The 19518-nt window shown below is 38.0% G+C and overlaps 1 protein-coding gene across 3 annotated transcripts in view; it reads left to right on the top strand.

Moving 5' to 3' along the window:
- The window catches only part of PHIP (pleckstrin homology domain interacting protein), a 111532-nt gene that overhangs the window by 31083 nt on the left and 60931 nt on the right, over positions 1-19518 (top strand). For all 3 annotated transcript variants that reach the window (XM_070733093.1, XM_070733091.1, XM_070733092.1), the window contains exons 13-17: positions 1274-1372; positions 4611-4764; positions 5722-5856; positions 13787-13915; positions 16760-16985. In XM_070733093.1, coding sequence (XP_070589194.1) covers positions 1274-1372; positions 4611-4764; positions 5722-5856; positions 13787-13915; positions 16760-16985 — 743 coding nt within the window. The remainder of the gene's footprint in view (positions 1-1273; positions 1373-4610; positions 4765-5721; positions 5857-13786; positions 13916-16759; positions 16986-19518) is intronic.

Below are 19518 nucleotides of genomic sequence, written 5' to 3'. Positions count from 1 at the left end.
GGTCACATGACCCCAAGACACCACAATTGTCATAAATAAGAATCAGTTGCCGAGAGTTTGAATTTTGATCACATGATCATGGGATGTTGAAAATGGTCGTAAGTCACTGTTCAGTACTATTGTAACTTTGAATGGTCACTAAGTGGACTATTGTAAGTCAAAGACTATCTGTAATAGCCTAGCTTTTTATTCAACAGTGTCAAGTCTCTAAATGATTGAACACCATTGCAGAAAAGCAAGTTAATGTTCACTATTCACTCTCATGCCTAACAGTCACTCTCAGCCCAACTCACCAACAGGGCTGTTATTATGTCCAAAATAGGAGGAGGAAAGAGTATTACCGTATATACTTGAGTATAAGACAACCCGAGTATAAGCAGAGGCACCTATTTTTGCCTCAAAAACTGGGAAAACTTATTGACTGGAGTATAAGCCAAGGTTGGAAAATGCAGTGGCTACTAGTAACTTATAAAAAGAAACCAATAAAATTACATTAATTGAGGCATCAGTAGATTTAATAGATGATACAGGGTGCATTCCAAAAGTAATGCAATTATTTTTTTTAAAGTAATTTATTGAGCAGATTTGCACAAACACTTAAAATTCTTTGAAGTACTGTCCTTGGGCCTCTACACATTTTTTCCAGCGACTCTGCCATGACCGGTACGTGCCCTGGAAGGCATCTTCAGGGACCTCTCGCAAGGTCTTTCTCACGGCTGATTGGATCTCTTCTATGGATGAAAAACACGCCTTGCCATGAGTCCACGAGTTCCTGGCCAAACACCAGGTGCCAACGCTGCCCCACACCCCCTATGGTCCTGATGTTGTCCCAGCAGACTTCTTCTTTTTGTTCCCTTGGATTAAGGGAACCCTGAAAGGAACCTGTTTTTCATCCATAGAAGAGATCCAATCAGCCGTGACGAAGACCTTGCAAGAGGTCCCTTGTTAAGTGAGTCACTGCGTTTGTTAAATTAGTAACCCTGTTGTTAAGTGGAGCTGGTTTTCCTATTGACTTTGCTTGTCAGAAGGTTGCAGAAGGTGATCATATAACCTCGGGATGCTGCAAATGTCATAAATGTGAATCAGCTGTCAAGCATCCAAATGTAAATCACATGGCCATGGGGATGCTGCAACGGCCGTAAGAGTGAAAAATGGTCTTATATAGCTTATATATAGCTTGGAATAATAGCTAAGTAGACTATTGTAAGTTGAGGACTGATCAGTTCTGAATGTTTTCATACGCGATATGAGGATATATCCCCCCCCTTTTTAGATTTGTGAGTGGAAGTCGTGATGGAACAGCACGTATCTGGATGTTCAAGAGAAGGGAATGGAAAAGCATTTTACTGGATATGGCTACTCGTCCCTCAGGGTAAACTATTTTTTCATTTACCTATATATACTATAGTTTTATGTTACTGATATTAAGGTAGAAATAATTTTGTGATAGGGGAACAAGCTAGGACTATTTCTGAGTTTTATTTTTCAATTTTCAGTTTGTAGTTGATGCAGTGAATTCCTGACTCTTAGAAAACAGGGTTGTTCTCTTTAAAGCATGATGGGTGAGATGGAGAAATAAGCCGATGATATTTTCCAGAATTTAGCAGTTTTGTTCTACTTCTAGAATCACAGTTCCTTTGCTATCTTTTCAAGAAGAAAGGAAATAGGAAGGACCCAGCATGAGAGAGCTTTTAGTAATGGGTGATTTAGTGATCAATAACACAGACATGGGTTTACTATGGTTCTGTCAATTTCATGATGATGCGAAAAATACACATAAACACATACTGTTTATATGCTGCTGGATAAAGATGGGATAGGAGGGAGTAGTTCTGTTCCACAAATGCATTGAGGACCCTGGAAGATATAGTTGACTGGTTCTCAAAGCCAGGTTTGGCCTGAAACTCAGCAGATTGAATTCCAAACCTGCCAAGTGCTCTAGTTCCTCACGTAGGGTCATAAACAGGCACAGGGGTAAACAGATAGATAAGATAGTGGTGCCAGGTACAAGGATTTAGATCAGTTGTATAGAAATGTGTGTGTGTGTGTGGGGGAAATAAATTGAACCTAAAATAAAAAAGAACCAGAGTGCTGACACAGCTTGGGGTGTATGTAGTGGAGAATTCAGAGTTCCTCTGAGAAGAAGACTGAGAAAATTTGGCATTTGGAAGTAGGTAAGGCACAAATAAGCAAAAGTATCTTGCTGCTTGATGGACTCCTTTGATTGGAGCTGTACTTTGCACATTGATGTTGGATCCTGAATATAAGATTTTTAAAAAACTGAAGGAATTTCTAACATATACATCTTGTTTAAGAATGTTCAGTTTGTCTATTTCTTTGTTTTACATTGGGACGAAAGGAAATATTTTTCAAGGTCTTTCATGCAAACTTCCAAACTGAATTTGAACTAATTAAATTTTAAACCCTGAACTAAAAATAGATATATATTTTAAAACTCAAATTAAACTATAGTGTACAGTTGAAATTTCCCCCCAGATCCAGAACTTGAAGTCTTAACCATTTTCCTGAAAGTTTTACAAAACTGGATCAAAAGGAAGTGATTTAGACCTGATTTTGCCAAACATATCTAACATAAATGTTTCTGTTACCGAAAAATTGTAATCTACAAGAATGAAAAAATAATTTTCATTTGTTTTTCTGAAACTGTTTTTCTGAACCCTCATTGATTCAAAGCCCCTGAAGGCAACCATAACCAGAAGCAAGATTTAGGAAACTAATTTTTTTAATCTTTGAAATACATCAAAAGCTGATATACATCATCCTCTTATCTTTGTTTTAAAAACCCCAAACCATAATTGATTCCTGCACAGTTTCTAAGTAGGTATTAAATAGTAAGAAAATTTGACACCTTTGGAGGATTCAAAATGCAGGTTTAACTACAGGTAATTCTCGACTTATGACCCTAAGTGAGCCCAAAATTTCTGTTGCTAAGCAAAGCAGTTATTAAGTAAGTTTTGCTCCATCTTATGATGTTTTGCACAGTTGTTAAGTGAATCGTGACATTAAGCAAATCTGGTTTCCATCATTGACTTTGCTTGTTGGAAGCTGGTTGAGAAGGTTACATATGGTTATCACATCACTCTGGGACTATGCAGTTGTCACAAGTACATGTCAACTGCCATGTGCCCAAGTTTGGATCCCATGACTGGGAATGGGATGCTTTAGTGATCGTATGTATAAAAACTAGTCATGTCACTTTTTTCAGTGCTGTTATATGGTAACCAAACAGTCAAGGCCTACCTGTAATATCTACTGTTTGATGAATACTACTGATGAACATTGCAAATACAATTCAAATGTTCTTAAATTTTTAAAAAAACATGTCAAATTATGTAAAGATTAGAATATGGATTTGGGGGGTGGGGTGATTTCTCTGGTTAAGCATACAGTAGAACCCTGACTTACGAGACTAATTGGTTCCGGAAGGAGGCTCGTAAGTCGGAACGCTCGTATGACGAAACATTGTTTCCCATAGGAAACAATGTAAAGTCAATTAATCCGTGCAACAACAAAAAAACCCGCTGCCGCCGAACGCGGAAGTTAGCGTTCGGCTTCAGGAGACAGCTGCGAAGCGGCACGCGTGTTTTAAAACGTGGCAGCCGGCCTGGGGGGCTTGGGGGGAAGCCCCCGAGCTCCCCAGGCCGGCTGCCACATTTTAAAACACCCGCGCCGCTTCGCAGCTGTCTCCTGAAGCCGAACGCGGAAGTTAGCGTTCGGCTTCAGGAGACAGCTCCTTGGCGCTCGTATTCCGAATGTGAGCTCGGGAGGCGAACAAAAATGTCGCTCCCCTCCCAGCTCTTATCTCGAGTAGCTCGTAAGTAGAGCTGCTCGTATGTCGAGGTTCCACTGTACTGTGATTAGAGTTTTACTCTTTCTTGCTTCTTTCTGAGGAGGGACAAATAATGAAAGTAGTACATTTTTGCAAACTTGGAACCTGCTCTTGTAGGGACGCGGTGGCTCAGTGGCTAAGACATTGAGCTTCTCAATCGAAAGGTCATCAGTTCAGTGATTCGAATCCCTAGTGCTGCATAACAGGTTGAGCTCCCGTTACTTGTCCTAGCTTCTGCCAACCTAGCAATTTGAAAGCATGTAAAAATGCAAGTAGAAAAATAGGGACCACTTTGGTGGGAAGGTAACAGCGTTCCATGCACCTTTGGTATTTAGTCATGCCAGCCACATGACCACGGAGATGTCTCCGGACAGCGCTGGCTGTTTGGCTTTGAAACTGAGATGAGCACAAAGATGCAAGGGAAACCTTTATCTTTAACCTACTCTTCTACAGTACCTCTGTGAATAAATAAAAGTGCTAGTCTTGCTTAAGTTTCCATTTGCAATCTCTTGGGTAATAGGGTATAGTAATTACACATTGTAAGCCATAGCAGCAGGAAACTAAAGAGCTTCTTTACTTTGACCCATATGAAGTTGGACTTGCATAAGTGATTGTCCTGTCCAGTAATATCTTGTATCTCTTTTCTAATATTGATAGGCTTGTAATAGTCATCAACTGAAACTTTTAAAATCTTTAGACATATTTTGAAAATTTTCTCATTGTTATAACGCTACTATTTTCTATTAATTCTTCATTGTAGACAAACCCTACAAGGAGTAGAAGACAAAATTACAAAATTAAAAGTCACTATGGTGGCATGGGACCGTCATGACAACTCTGTTATTACTGCAGTTAACAACATGACTTTGAAAGTTTGGAATTCCTTCACTGGTCAACTTACTCATGTTTTACTGGTAATGAAACAATAAGAGGACTTACTTTCTGGAAATAGCTCTGTCTTCAAACAGTATTGATTATACTGTCTTCAAACAGTATAATCAGTTAAAAATGAGATGTTTTGATTGTACACTTAGTATAGAATTTAAATTTCAAAATATTATATAGCAACATATTTTTAAAAAACAACACTTTCTTGAGTTTGCATGATTTTTTTGAAAGTACATTATGATAAAGTTAACAGTATGTGTTTATACATGAAAATAAACATTTTTTTAGATATTGTACATATTGGATGCAAAGGCTAATTTACATATAATGATAAACTAGCATTCTTTAGAATTCTAGTTTATTATGATAAACATGTTGGTGTATACTGTTAATTTGATTCTTTTTGGTTGTTCTTGTCAGCAGGTATAATTAAATGAATTGGGAAACCTTGAAATGGATGAGAATTAATACAGGAGACTTAGTTTCAAATTCTGACCTTTTGCTAGAAAAACTGGCTAGAGACTGTGGTTTACATTATTATTATTATTATTATTATTATTATTATTATTATTATTATTATTATTATTATTATTATTAAACTATTGATAGATTTCCTCTATTTGTTTAGAATCTAGGCATTCCTGCTGGCAGGAGAACCAAGTTGGGGTAACTGTAAATTTCACATCAGGTTATAGTAGAGGATATAGCCAAAGAACATTAATAGAAATCCTACTATTTAATTATATTCTAGTAGTTTCTACAGATGAAGTTCCTACAGTTCTCGCTGAACTGAACATCATTTTGTTGATCAAAATTTGTATATTGCAAATAGCAAAATTTGACAATTGATACTTTTCTTCTATCCTTCTACACTGGATTAACCCTTCTTTGGTTGATTGACTGGCTGACTACTTTTTGATTTAGTAAAATGATTCAATGTCTTTAACTGACTTTTATTTCTAACTTTTAAAAAATTATTCTAGGGTCATGAAGATGAAGTATTTGTACTTGAAAGTCACCCTTTTGATCCCAGGGTTCTCTTCTCTGCTGGTCATGATGGAAATGTTATCGTATGGGATTTGGCAAAGGGAACAAAAATTCGCTCTTACTTCAATATGGTAAATATATTATTTGTATTAATGTCTTAAAACGGCTTGTTCTATCTGTTATTAATCTAATTGATAGATTGTGATAAATTTTAATCATTCATATTAAGCAATTTAAAAAGCAACTTTTTACTTTAAATATTTTGAATAGATGATTAAACATCACAAATTATTAATAATAGTAATCCAAACAACAAAATTTAATGCTATTTCTCTTGGGGAGCTCCTCTTTAACACTTGGGTAATAAGATATATATATGAGTAGAATAGCTAGCTCCAATTTTGTGCTCTCTCAAAATTGCCAGAATTTCTGGAATGGGCAAAAGGAGGAATAATGGCTTTATTCATAGTATTAGTTGAACTTTTCTGACAACCCATTCTGTTATGTTTATAACCCCCATAAATATTCAGATATAATTTGTAGATTGGATTAAATATGAACAATGTAAAGACACTTTGGGCCTTCAGAACGAAATTGGGAAAAATTGTGAAGCCTTCCCCCAACCCTGTAGGTGATGAGGAGGAGCTTCATAGTTCTGCTCACTCACTTAACCCTAACTATAAGCATAACCAAAATATAATATATAATCAGAAAAGTAGTTTAACCCTTCTCAACAACTTAGGCTCTTCAATTGTTTTAGGAATGTGAATAGTTTTGAACCAGAAGTGTTGTAGAAATTGGGTATAAACAAGCATCTATTTTCCTGAGCCCATGCAACTGCCTTATAAGTTCAGGAAAAGATGCAGTTCTTTAAAAGGGTTGTTGACAGATAGACACTGAGTCTGATATGAGAGTGCCCATACAGACAAATGACATCCCTGTTTGCTTAATGTACACACAAAAAATAGCTGACATAAAATAGTCATGCTCTATTTGTCTAGAACAATTTTATTTCTAACAGTTTTAATCCAGGCATGTAAAAAATCACAACAACGTATCCCTTTTCTAGTTTGTATATATGCTGCTTGTATCTTGATGAATTCCATATTTTAAAGAGTGTTGAAATGTTATAATTTTAAACTCCTTGGATTGTACACTATCTACTAATTCAGAGCAAATGGGTTTTTGTAAATCAAGCAGAAGCTTCTGGTGCACAAGGTAATTCCTTATCTCATTGTTACTGACAAAATAGTTTGCATTTTTCACTTTTTTTGTTTTTTGCTGAGAAATACATATGAATAGGCAAAATAAAATTATGATTTTAATCATAGGTTATACAGATGAGGGCTTTATTATAAATTTGTTGTAAATGTAGCAGACAGCAGTACAATTGACTTTAGACATGAACTATTCAACATTTTGATTGCTAATCAGTACCATTAGCACATTAATAATTGCAAGATACCACTTGACTTTAAGTCGTCTATACCCCTATTTAAATTCCACATAAAGGGAAGGCCTATTGCATTAAATATTTATAAAGATGTCCTACTGAGTAGCTTGCATCCCTGTGACTCAGTGGTTATAACCATGTGGTTTTCTCGGCAACAGTATAGAAGTGGTTTGCTGTTACTTTCTTTCCAGGATGTTCGTTTGCTTCCTAAACTGGTTTACAACCATTGCATTATCTGTCAGTCTCTCCCATTAGATCAGTAGTATCAGTAGACTCTTGCTGCTTTTCGCAAAAACTATTTTGCAAGCTCCACCCCTTTGGGTACATCTGCACACAATACAAATAGAAAGGTAGTTTGCATCATGATACTGTATACATTAATCTGGCACTAGCCAGGCCAGACCCAGTTTTATTTTTCAAGCAGTGAAGTCAGCCTGATGTGCCAAGTAAACATCATCTTCAAATTGCAAATGCCATATGAAGTTAAATTTATTAAACCAGGCAATCAGATGTATCTTCTGTGTATCACCTCAGTTGAAAATAGGAATTCTGAAATATGAAGTAGAAAAATATTCTTAATGGGTTTTTTTTCTTGGATTCAGCACTATGAATATAACTATATTATAGAGGAGAAATATGCTTCATGAACTCATCTGGATTCATGTCCTCATGTATCTGTTGAGTTTAGATCAAACTTGCTTGTGTTTTAAACATATCTTTAGGAATGGATTCTTGAAAAATTCAATTGTTTTAAGAAACAGCAAGATACTTAGAGTCAAAACAGATAGGTTGAGTTATGGAGAACACTATATTAAAATCTTGCCCTTATGATGCATAGCCATACATTTTACTTATGCCAGTGGCAAAAAATAGTTTAAGCTGGCAATATTGCTTGAAACACATCTTCATATTTTAATAATGGCTTTCCAAATAAATTACTACAATTATGAGCCCTAGCTTTTATATTAAAATTATGAGCATTTCTTAACTTCTTCACTATTTTTTATATTTATAAATTAGATCACATAATGAGAATTTCTTAAATGTTAATGTGGTAGCAGTCAGTTATATTTAGAAAAAGAAGCAGAAACTAAAAAATTAGGTTAGGTCTAAGTATCATATTTTTCAGACACACCAGCTTTTGGGGAGGAAAACAAGAAAAAAAAATCTGCCTCAGCCTCCCAACAATTTTTCTCCTTGCAGCAAACAGCAAGCAGCCTGGTCAGCTTCAGCACAGCCTGATTTAGCACAAGCAGCTGATTGGCTTCCCTGAATACTATTAATTAGCTGGTCTAGGCAGTGGGGATCACCACTATCACTGCCTCCACATGCCCCATTTTCAGCCTCCTCACATCCCGTTTTCAGCCTGTTCCAGGTGGCAGGGATTGCCACTTATCCCCACTGCTTAGAATGAACTGAAAACAGGACGTGCGGAGGCTGAAAACAAGACGTGCGGAGGCCGAAAATGTGGCATGTGGAGGCAGCAATAGACAGCAGCAGTGATGGGAGGTGGCAATCCCCGTAGCCGGGAACAGCTGATCATCGGTATTCCTGGAAGCCTATTCAATTGCCAATCAGCTGCTCTTGCTAAATCAGGCTGTGCTGAAGTTGATCAGGCTGTTTGCTGCAAGGAGGTAAATTGTTGGGAGGCAGAGGTTGAAGGGTGGGAGCTGGCAGGTGGGTGGGGCTTCAACAGTTGCTCTATAATACATTTCCACCCATTTAGGGGTGGAGGAAGTCCCTCTTATATACTGAAAATATAGTATATGGAATGCAATCAGTCTTAATAAGCTGAGACATGAGTAAGCTTCATGTATGTAGACCTATTTTCTTCCTTATCTGTGAATAAGCTTTTTCTTAGTTCATGTTGTAAGAGAAGAGAAGGAGCTTGTTGATACCTCAATTTTAGTTTCTAAAAATAAATAAATAAATTTCATGACTACCTTTCTAACCCTAACCCTAAACAATACACTGAAAAACTGTTATTCCTGAACTTTATTCATCAGTCAGTACAGAAGATATAATGAAGCAATGCATTTGATAGAAGACAATTTCTTACATTATAACTTTATAAATCTAAAGGATCCTGAGAAGAGCATTTTAGGGTTTTTTTCCACAATTCATGGAAGAAGTTAGCCATTTTATGGAATCAACAAACCCCCCCCCCCCCCCATGTCCATACTGCTTCCACCCTATTGGCTTTTGGTAAGGCCACAAAGACCTGGCTTTGCCGGCAGGCCTCAGGGCTATGACTCAACAACTATCATGGCCAGATTGTATGGAAATTATGTATGCATATTAATGAGTTAGCTTATTAGTGGTTTTAATTAGTGCTTTACATTTTAGAGCTATATTTGACTTCTTTTTATTGTTTTGTAATTTACACTGCTGTAAGCCACCCTGAGTCCTTCAGGATTGGGCGGCATAGAAGTTGAATTAACTAATAAATAATAAATAATTAATACATTTTTATTTATATTTTTTATCTAAGAAAGGTCAGGGTGTGTAGGATGAGGGGATGAGGGGAACAATCCTAAACCTGCCTTTTTCCCTGCATCTTTGTTTCATATACTATGTGCAAGTTATAGCAGATATAAAAAGTTACACATCATTATTAAAATAATCAGGTTTTTGATATATATATAAAAAATTAAATTACTAAAGAATTTTTTATTCCTTTAACATAACACTGAAGCTTTACAATTCAATTTCAATTTCAAAAACTGAAATGTTTTAAGGAGAACAATAACAAGAAAAATGTATAATATCTCATTTGAATAAGTATTCACACTCTTAAATTAATACTTTATTAAAGCACCTTTTAATTTTATGACATCATTTAATCTACTGGGGTAGGAACATACAACATGCCACTTCCCACCTTGGAATCTTTGCCCACTCTTTCTTGCAAAAACAGTACATGTTACATTGTGAGAACATTTCCTGTGCACAGCTATCTTCAGGTCACCCCACTGATTTTCAATTGGATTCAGGTCCGAGATCTGACTGAGCCATTCCAAAACTTTGATCTTTTTCTGCTGAAGCTATTCTTTGTTGATTTCTTGTTGATTTGGAGGTATGCTTTGAGTTGCTGTTGTGTTGAAAGTTAAAATTCCTCTTCAGCGTTTTAGCAGAGGCCTGGATGTTTTGTGTCTAAGTTGACTAATATTTGGAACTGTTTCCACAAACTCCTTCCACTTTGCCTAAAGGTCCAATTCCAGTTGAGAAAAGCAGTTCCAAAATAGGAGGGGGTGTGTGGTTATGCACACATGTGTGAGGGTCAGGAAGCATGGGGGGGGGATTGAATGTGCAGGGAGCAGGGCGTGTTGGGCATTAAATGATGGGTGTGTGCACTTTTGGCCCTCAAGGGAAAAAAGTTTTGCCATCACTGCCCTACAGCCTAGACATTGAGGACTATCAGAGATGGTTATTGCACATAGTACTTGCCAGAAATTCCTGTAGCTGCTGTAATGTTGTTGTAGGCCTCTTGTTAACCTCCTGGACCAGTTTTTTTCTTTTTCTTTTTCTTTTCTTTTTCATCAATTTTGGAAGAACAACCAATTCTTGGTAGTGTCATTGTTGTCCCATATGTTTTCTACTTGTTGAAGACCATCTTTATTGTGTTCCATGGTATATCAAATGTGTTGGGGAAAAATTTGCCCTCTTCCTGACTGATACTTTGCAACAATGGGAGCTCTTTGATGATTTATAAACATGGTTTGGACACTCTGGCTTTTGCTGTAAAATGCAACTGAGAGTAAATATCAGAAAAATGCTACTACAAGAGCTGAACTTTTATGGGTTTGATCAGAGTCACTTTAATTGATGGCAAATGTATATTGACTATTTGCCATCAGTTTGAATGTGATTGGTTAATTCTGAACACAGCCAATGTCCCTGATTGTAAGAGGGCATGCACACTTATGCAACTACACTATTGTACATTTTTAAAATTGCTATTTACCCCCCTAAAAGATTCCAGTTTGTTTTTCGGTTGAATTTTACAGTCTGTGTTAAAGGTGGAAAATTTGGAGGTGATTTATTTTGGTTTGATTTTTTTTTTATATCTCAAAAGCCTGGCATTTTAATAGGGTGTGTACACTTTTTATATCCACTGTAGTTCCAATACAAAGTTGTAAATTGTATGACAGATTGGACTGAATTTTTGGTACTTGGAGCAATTTTTAAACTCCATCATACAGATTAGAGTAATATAATGTGATCTAGCTGATCTTTCTTTTTTTTCTTTGCAGAAATACTTTTCTATGATTTGCTAAAGTTTTTTTTGCAACTCCAAAATAGGTAGCCATACAGCCTTTATACAAAGATGTGTATTGCAACAAAACAGTTTTTGTTTTATTATAGAGAGAGTGAGAGAAAACAAAATACTTTGATTTTATTGATTTGTTGAAACTACAGTGTTCCCTCGATTTTCGCGGGGGATGCGTTCCGTGACCGCCCACGAAAGTCGAATTTCCGCGAAGTAGAGATGTGGAAGTAAATACACCATTTTTGGCTATGAACAGTATCACATGCCATCCCTTAACACTTTAAACCCCTAAATTACCATTTCCCATTCCCTTAATAACCATTTACTCACCATTATTACTGGTACTGACCATTGAATAAGACACTTGGTGATTCTGATATTTATAAACGTAATTATTTATTAACAATAATTATTTTTTTTGTTATTTATTTGCAAAAATTATTAGTTTGGCGATGATATATGATGTCATCGGGCGAGAAAAACCGTGGTATAGAAAAAAACCAGTGAATTATTTTTTAATTAATATTTTTTGAAAAACCGTGGTATAGGCTATTCGCGAAGTTCGAACCCGTGAAAATCGAGGGAACACTGTATATTGAAATAAAGTAACACATATGCTCCAAATTATTTAAAAATAGGAAATTTAATTACATTACATAAGATGCTGCTATGTGTCTTATGCTGCTATGCACAAGATGCTGTGGATGGTCATCTAGGAAAGTGTATAAAACCACCCGCAGCACATTTTTATAAGCAGAAATGCTATAATTTTAAGGGGTTTTAAAAAACTTTTAGTACACAAGGAAAAATGATTCAAATGGGACCCTTTCTTCCTATTACAAATTTTTCTTTTCTTTTTCTCTGAGTCATTCTTGACACAACTGGGAACTACAAGGACAAGACTTGTAAAGAACAGTGAACAGGAACTTTTTCTAAATCCGTTTTGTATTACTTGGAAATGAGTTCCATTTGATACAAGTAGAGATATCGTCTCTTTATTTCTTTGATTTATTGTTAACTTTGAAACATACCTAATTGTTGCAAACCTCTATATATTCAGATATCGCCTAGCATTAAAATAATGAGGTTTTAGTAGACTACCTAGATATGGCATTATATAAAACCTAGTACAGTTTATTTTGTCAGGACATTAACGTCATAGTAAGACAAAAAATTCCTTATATTTTCCCCTGGGATTTTAATGCTCACTTGATTAAATTTATAGAAGGAAAATTTTACTCACTTTACGTGCATTTCTGCTTTTCATAGCCTTTCCACAGATAGGCAGAACAAATATTTGCTTACTGCTGCCAAAATTATTGGCAACTAGGAATATTAGTAGGGTATGAAAGTTCAGAGTGGTGATTGGTCACCTGTGCTTGATTGACAGGTTACAGGGAAAAACAAAAACCCATTTGTTCTGGATTAATGGAAGTGGAAAACAGAAAATCAGGTATCAGGTAAAATTCCTTTTAAAATATTTGGAGTTCTTTAGATGAGTTGCAAGCAGTCAAATATAGAACTTATATTAAACTGAATAAACAACTAATTCAGCTATGTACCTACCACCTCACTGGAAATATTGGGCAGGAGTAAATTATACAGAAGTCCATGTTTTGTTTTGTTTTGTTTTACTAGAAAGGCAAATTGCTATTAATAATTGAGTTTTGGATAGAGTTTTCATTCAAGTATACAAAAACAAAATAAGAAGTAGGCAACAGTTCTTCTAGGTCTAGGACAAGTCGCTGTGGCCATCTTACTATGGCCAACTTACTGTGGAACAGCTCATTGCAGCCACCTCTCAAGGAACAATTCCATGAAGCATTACTGTTATCCATCACTGTTCTTTTGACACTATTTCCATTGACAAAAATGAAAATAATATCAAAGAAACAAAGGCAGATAACATTTATCGCATTGAGTTATCTTGTGGTGAATTGGCCATGGTGAGTTATCCGTAGCAAGTTGGCCACAGCAAATTCCCCCATTCCAAGTTCTGTCAATCAAGGATGGAACTTCCCCTTTTACAGCTTCTTCTTTTATTAATGAATTACCGTTAATAACCTGATTCTAAACCTGTTTACTTTGAAATACGTTTAGTGAGATATGTTTGGTCAGAGGTTTATTTGATGAGTCTTATTTATAGTTAATTTTTAGGTTTCTTATACTATCAAGAACATAATCAAATATAAACACAGTTTCCTGATTCTGGGAACTTGATTTCATTTACAAATAAAAATGAATGATATATTGATTGTTTCTATTTAATAGGATTCTTTTTAATAGGTTGTTTCATATTTTGTTATTTAGTACTAATTTGTGTGCTGCTGTATTTCAGATTGAAGGACAAGGACACGGGGCTGTGTTTGACTGCAAGTGCTCTCCTGATGGCCAGCATTTTGCATGTACAGATTCCCATGGGCACCTCTTAATATTTGGATTTGGTTCCAGTAGCAAGTATGATAAGGTATTGTACAAGAAACAGCTTAATGTGTATTTTTTACATAAACAATACAAGCTAGTTTTAACCAAATGACTGTATGGATTCCCAGCATGAATATAGCATAAAGAAGTTGGAAGGGACCTTGGAGGTCATCTAGTCCAACCCCCTGCTTACACAGCAGACCTATACTAGGGATTCGAACCGCCAAACTTTCTGATTGACAAGCTCAGTGTCTTAGCTACTGAGCCACCTATGAAAGAATTTGGAGTTAACTTCAAATTCTGTTCCATTATAAATTAAATCTTAGTTTTTTCCTTTTTAAATGAATGGCTCTGAAATTCCACCTGACATCACAAAATTCTTTTGGTTATATAATATTGAATAATAGATATTAGATTTAATCTACTATTACGGGAATGCTTAGTCATTATTTTTAGGGACATTCTAAGCTGGAGTTGGGCAACTTAATGTCTTTCAAATGTTTGGGAATAAAATTCTAATTAAGGTTAACTATCTTGCCTGAAGTCTAGAATTTGATAAATTGTAGTCCAAAAATATGGAAGTGCAGAGATTACCTACCCCAGATTTGGGTACTTAAAACTATTCTGGGTAAATATTTAAACTTCTTTTTCATCATCTCAAACGAACTATGAAATGAATCCCCCCCCCCCCCCCAATTTCCTTTGTAAATAGTAAAGCCTTGAATTCAGACACTTTTTACCCTACCCTTTTTCTGATTCATTGATTGGACCACTCAAAGGCTCTCCATACACAGAAATGGTACATCCAAAGTTTTTTCATTTCTTGCTCTACTTTGTTTCATATTGAATCTATTTTCTGCACTTTGATGCAAATTTTAAGAACATTCCTATTACTTGGCCCATCTTATCTCCCCCTCCCCCCCCGATTCTTTTCTCAAAAGACTTCACTATTCCTTTTTCATCTGTTTTTCTGTATTTATCTTTTGAAAAGAAAATCATTGCATGCTCTGACCTGTCCAATTGTTCTGATATGAAAAAGCTGCTACAGAATTTTTTTTAACAAAGCATGTATTAGAATCCTTATAAAACAGTTTTATTGTTTCATGAAGTTTATACCTCTAATTTGAAACAAAAGATAGTTTTAAGTGCTTTGTAGTGAGTCATTTATTCCCCATTTTACGGTGAATACACATCTTACCTGCTTAACTAATATGGATGATTTTTTAGTTATATCTGAATTCAGGAATATAATTTCTGATGCCTATCAAAATGTCAGGATATTGGAAAAGTGGTTCATGCCAATTAAAAAAATTATAATAGTTACCATATACGAAAATGTTTTGCTTGTATCCCATTTATTATTTTTATAGATAGTTCAGGGTGGTAAACATTTTATTCCCAAACATATCCAACACATCTTTTTCTTCCTATTTTTCCTACAATAACAACCTTATGAGATCAATTGGTTAAGAGAGTGTGATTGGCCCAAAGTCACCCAGCTGGCTTTCATAGCTAAGGCAGAGCTTGAACTCACAGTCTCCTGCTTTTTAGCCTGATGCCTTAACACTAGACCAAAATGGCTCTGATAAATACATTTTTCCTTTTTTGAGGTTGCTTTAAAAACTAGCCTGATTCAGAGCAAAATTGGGAAGCTTTTGGATCAGGTAAGAAGTTCTGAGATGACCTCTCTTTTGCAAAGATACATGGAGTCCTCAGTTTATAGCCACAGCAGAATTTTGGTTGCTAAGTAAAGGGATCATAAAGTGAGATGTCTTATAACTGAATTGCTTAGCAATCAAAATTCCAGCACTCCTGGCTTCAGCTGTTAAACAAAATTATAGGTCTTTAAGTCCTAGGAGTCCCAGGTAAGAAGCACAAGGATTTCCAGATTGTGCATGAGTTGGGATGTTTTAGAGTGCCCTTGAAAGCCCTCAACTACTCCTGCCGAACCCAAAGCTGTTGTTCCCCAGGAAACCATAGCTGTCCACTAACTCCAGCAGCATTTACAACTTTCCATTTCTCTCCCTGATCTATGTCTTTCTGATTGGCTTGCACAATAACACTTACTAATGGCAGCAGCCAGGCTGGCCCTGAAATAGAGTCCCATGGCCTTCAGCAGTCTCAGTCAGCTGCCATCATCCTCAGGCTTCTATTTCAGTCCAAGTGCTGCTGTTGCTGAGTGCCACTGCACTCAGAATTTTTCTTTCCAGCGCTAACCAGGTCCTAACAATGTTTCCAGCTCTTACTGGCTTGTAAGCTCTTTCATTGTTACTCTCTCCAAATAAGGTTTTTTTAAGCCCTAACCAGGGGATAAAATAATGTGCTGAAATTGACCAGACTAAGGATGCTAGCCAGATGAATATCTGGTAAGCAGATTCTTTCCCCTATTTTCCTCCCCAAAAACTAAGGTGCATCTTATACTCAGGTCCGTCTTATACTCCGAAAAATATGGTAATAAGAATTCCTGTGCATGTATGCCTGTGCAGAACTATTTCTCATTATCTATGAAGACCATGGCTCTCTGTTAAAAAGTGCTATTGCTAACATGTTGTAAGCTGCCCTGAGTCTAAGGAGAAGGGCAGCATAAAAATCAAATAAACAAATAAATAAATAAATAAATTTATAATTTCAACTTTAAAAATGTTTTATAAAAGACATGTGTAATTAATTATTTTAGCTGCTATACTATAATTAGTAGTTTTTAGAAGTGATGGCAATCTCTAATCATTTTTTAAATCTTGATTTGGTTTTTACAAAAGAAAGTTATCTAGAAAAGGTTACTTTAGCAATATGTCACTATTTTGATGTTGATTCACAAATATAGTTTGTTAAACATTTTTTCAATTACATATAGTCTATAATTAGAACATTTTATTTTTTATTACAGATAGCAGATCAGATGTTCTTTCACAGTGATTATCGGCCTCTTATTCGTGATGCCAATAATTTTGTATTGGATGAGCAGACGCAACAGGCACCACATCTCATGCCACCTCCATTTTTGGTTGATGTTGATGGTAACCCTCATCCATCAAGATTTCAGAGATTAGTTCCAGGACGTGAAAACTGTAGAGAAGAGCAGCTTATCCCTCAGATGGGGGTAACTTCATCAGGTATGTACAACTTCTAACCTTGTATGATACCTTACTGTTTTCCAGGATTTTTGAGAGGAGCCTTTTAGCATTATTACCAGCTTCAGTTCTAAAGGCATAAGAATAAATAATAATAATAATAATAATAATAATAATAATAATAATAATTATTTATTAGATTTGTATGCTGCCCCTCTCCAAAGACTCGGGGCGGCTCACAACAATAATAAAAAACAATGTTACATCGAAACAAATCTAATATTAAAAAAAGAAGCATATAAAACCCTATCATATTTAAAACCAAACAACACATACATACCAAACATAAAATATAAAAAGCCTGGGGGAAGGTGTCTCAACTTCCCCATGCCTGGCGGTATAGGTGGGTCTTGAGTAGTTTATGAAAGACAAGGAGGGTGGGGGCAGTTCTAATCTCCAGGGGGAGTTGATTTCAGAGGGCCGGGGCCGCCACAGAGAAGGCTGTTCCCCTGGGGCCCGCCAAACGACATTGTTTATTCGACGGGACCCGGAGAAGGCCAACTCTGTGGGACCTTATCGGTTGCTGGGATTCGTGCGATAGCAGGCGGTTCCGGAGGTACTCTGGTCCAATGCCACGTTGGGCTTTAAAGGCCATAACCAACACTTTGAATTGTGACCGGAAACTGATCGGCAGCCAATTCAGGCCACAGAGTGTTGTAGAAATGTGGGCGAATCTGGGAAGCCCCACGATGGCTCTCGCGGCCGCGTTCTGTACGATCTGAAGTTTCTGAACACTTTTCAAAGGTAGCCCCATGTAGAGAGCATTGCAGTAATCGAACCTCGAGGTGATGAGGGCATGAGTGACTGTGAGCAATGACTCCCTGTCCAAATAGGGCCGCAACTGGTGCACCAGGCGAACCTGGGCAAATGCCCTCCTTGTCACAGCCGAAAGATGATGTTCAATGTCAGCTGTGGATCGAGGAGGACGCCCAAGTTGCGAAACCTCTCTGAGGGGGTCAATAGTTTCCCCCCCCGGGTGATGGACGGACAGATGGAATTGTCCTTGGGAGGCAAGACCCACAGCTACTCCGTCTTGTCTGGATTGAGTTTGAGGTTGTTGACACCCATCCAGGCCCCAGCAGCCTCCAGGCACTGGTACATCACTTCCACTGCTTCGTTGACTGGACATGGGATGGAGATGTATAACATTTTCTACTACGGCTTGACTTCCTGGTTCCAATCCTCACCCCGCAGGGAGGCGGAACCAATGAAGATGTTCCGCCCCAGACGCCTGATGGACCCAGAGGGCTTTCAGACGGCGCTTGGGGTTATCCCAGAGGCACTCGTCCACAGTTCGGCGGAGTCTCTTGCGGAGGCCTGGAACACGGCTGCTGCGGAGGCTCTCGACCTTTGCGACCTCTCCGAGGCGTTAGACCCCGTAGAGCCCCATGGTTCAACAAGGAGCTCCGGGAGTTGAAACGCCAAAAGAGACGTCTAGAGAAGCGATGGAGGAAGAGTAGGTCTGAATCCGATCGAACACTTGTAAGAGCTTTTATTAAGACTTACAAAGTGGCGCTCAAGGCGGCAAGATGCGCGTACCATGCCGCCTTGATTGCATCAGCGGAATCCCGCCCGGCCGCTCTGTTTAGGGTGACCCGCTCCCTTCTTAATCAGGGGGGAGTTGGGGAGCCCTTGCAGAGTAGTGCCGAGGATTTTAACACGTTTTTCGCTGATAAAGTCGCTCGGATTCGGGCCGACCTCGACTCCAATTGTAAAACAGAGTCAACTGACAACGAGTCAGTCGAGGTGACTGGGGCACGTACTTGTCCACCTGTCTGGGAAGAGTTTGATCTGGTGACACCTGATGAAGTGGACAAGGCCATTGGAGCTGTGAGTTCCGCCACCTGTTTACTGGATCCGTGTCCCTCCTGGTTGGTTTCGGCCAGCAGGGAGGTGACACGGAGCTGGGCCCAGGAGATTACCAACGCTTCCTTGGGGAGGGGAGTTTTTCCATCACTCTATAAAGAAGCGCTTGTGCGCCCCCTCCTCAAGAAGCCCTCCCTGGACCCAGCTGTGCTTAATAACTATCGTCCAGTCTCCAACCTTCCCTTTATGGGGAAGGTTGTTGAGAAGGTGGTGGCACTCCAGCTCCAGCGGTCCTTGGAAGAAGCCGATTATCTAGGTCCCCAGCAGTCGGGTTTCAGGCCCGGTTACAGCACGGAAACCGCTTTGGTCGCGTTGATGGATGATCTCTGGCGGGCCCGGGACAGGGGTTTATCCTCTGTCCTGGTGCTCCTTGACCTCTCAGCGGCTTTCGATACCATCGACCATGGTATCCTTCTGCACCGGCTGGAGGGGCTGGGGGTGGGAGGCACTGTCCTTCAGTGGTTCTCCTCCTACCTCTCTGGCCAGTCGCAGTCGGTGTTAGTGGGGGGACAGAGGTCGACTCCTAGGTCTCTCCCTTGTGGGGTGCCTCAGGGGTCGGTCCTCTCCCCCCTGCTATTTAACATCTACATGAAACCGCTGGGCGAGATCATCCAAGGACATGGGGTGAGGTATCATCAATATGCGGATG

Source organism: Erythrolamprus reginae, chromosome 1 (genome assembly GCF_031021105.1).
Source record: "Erythrolamprus reginae isolate rEryReg1 chromosome 1, rEryReg1.hap1, whole genome shotgun sequence".
NCBI classification, from domain to species: Eukaryota; Metazoa; Chordata; class Lepidosauria; order Squamata; family Dipsadidae; genus Erythrolamprus; species Erythrolamprus reginae.
The sequence above is the reverse complement of the archived record's forward strand: the minus strand, read 5'-3'. Positions and strand labels throughout refer to the sequence as shown.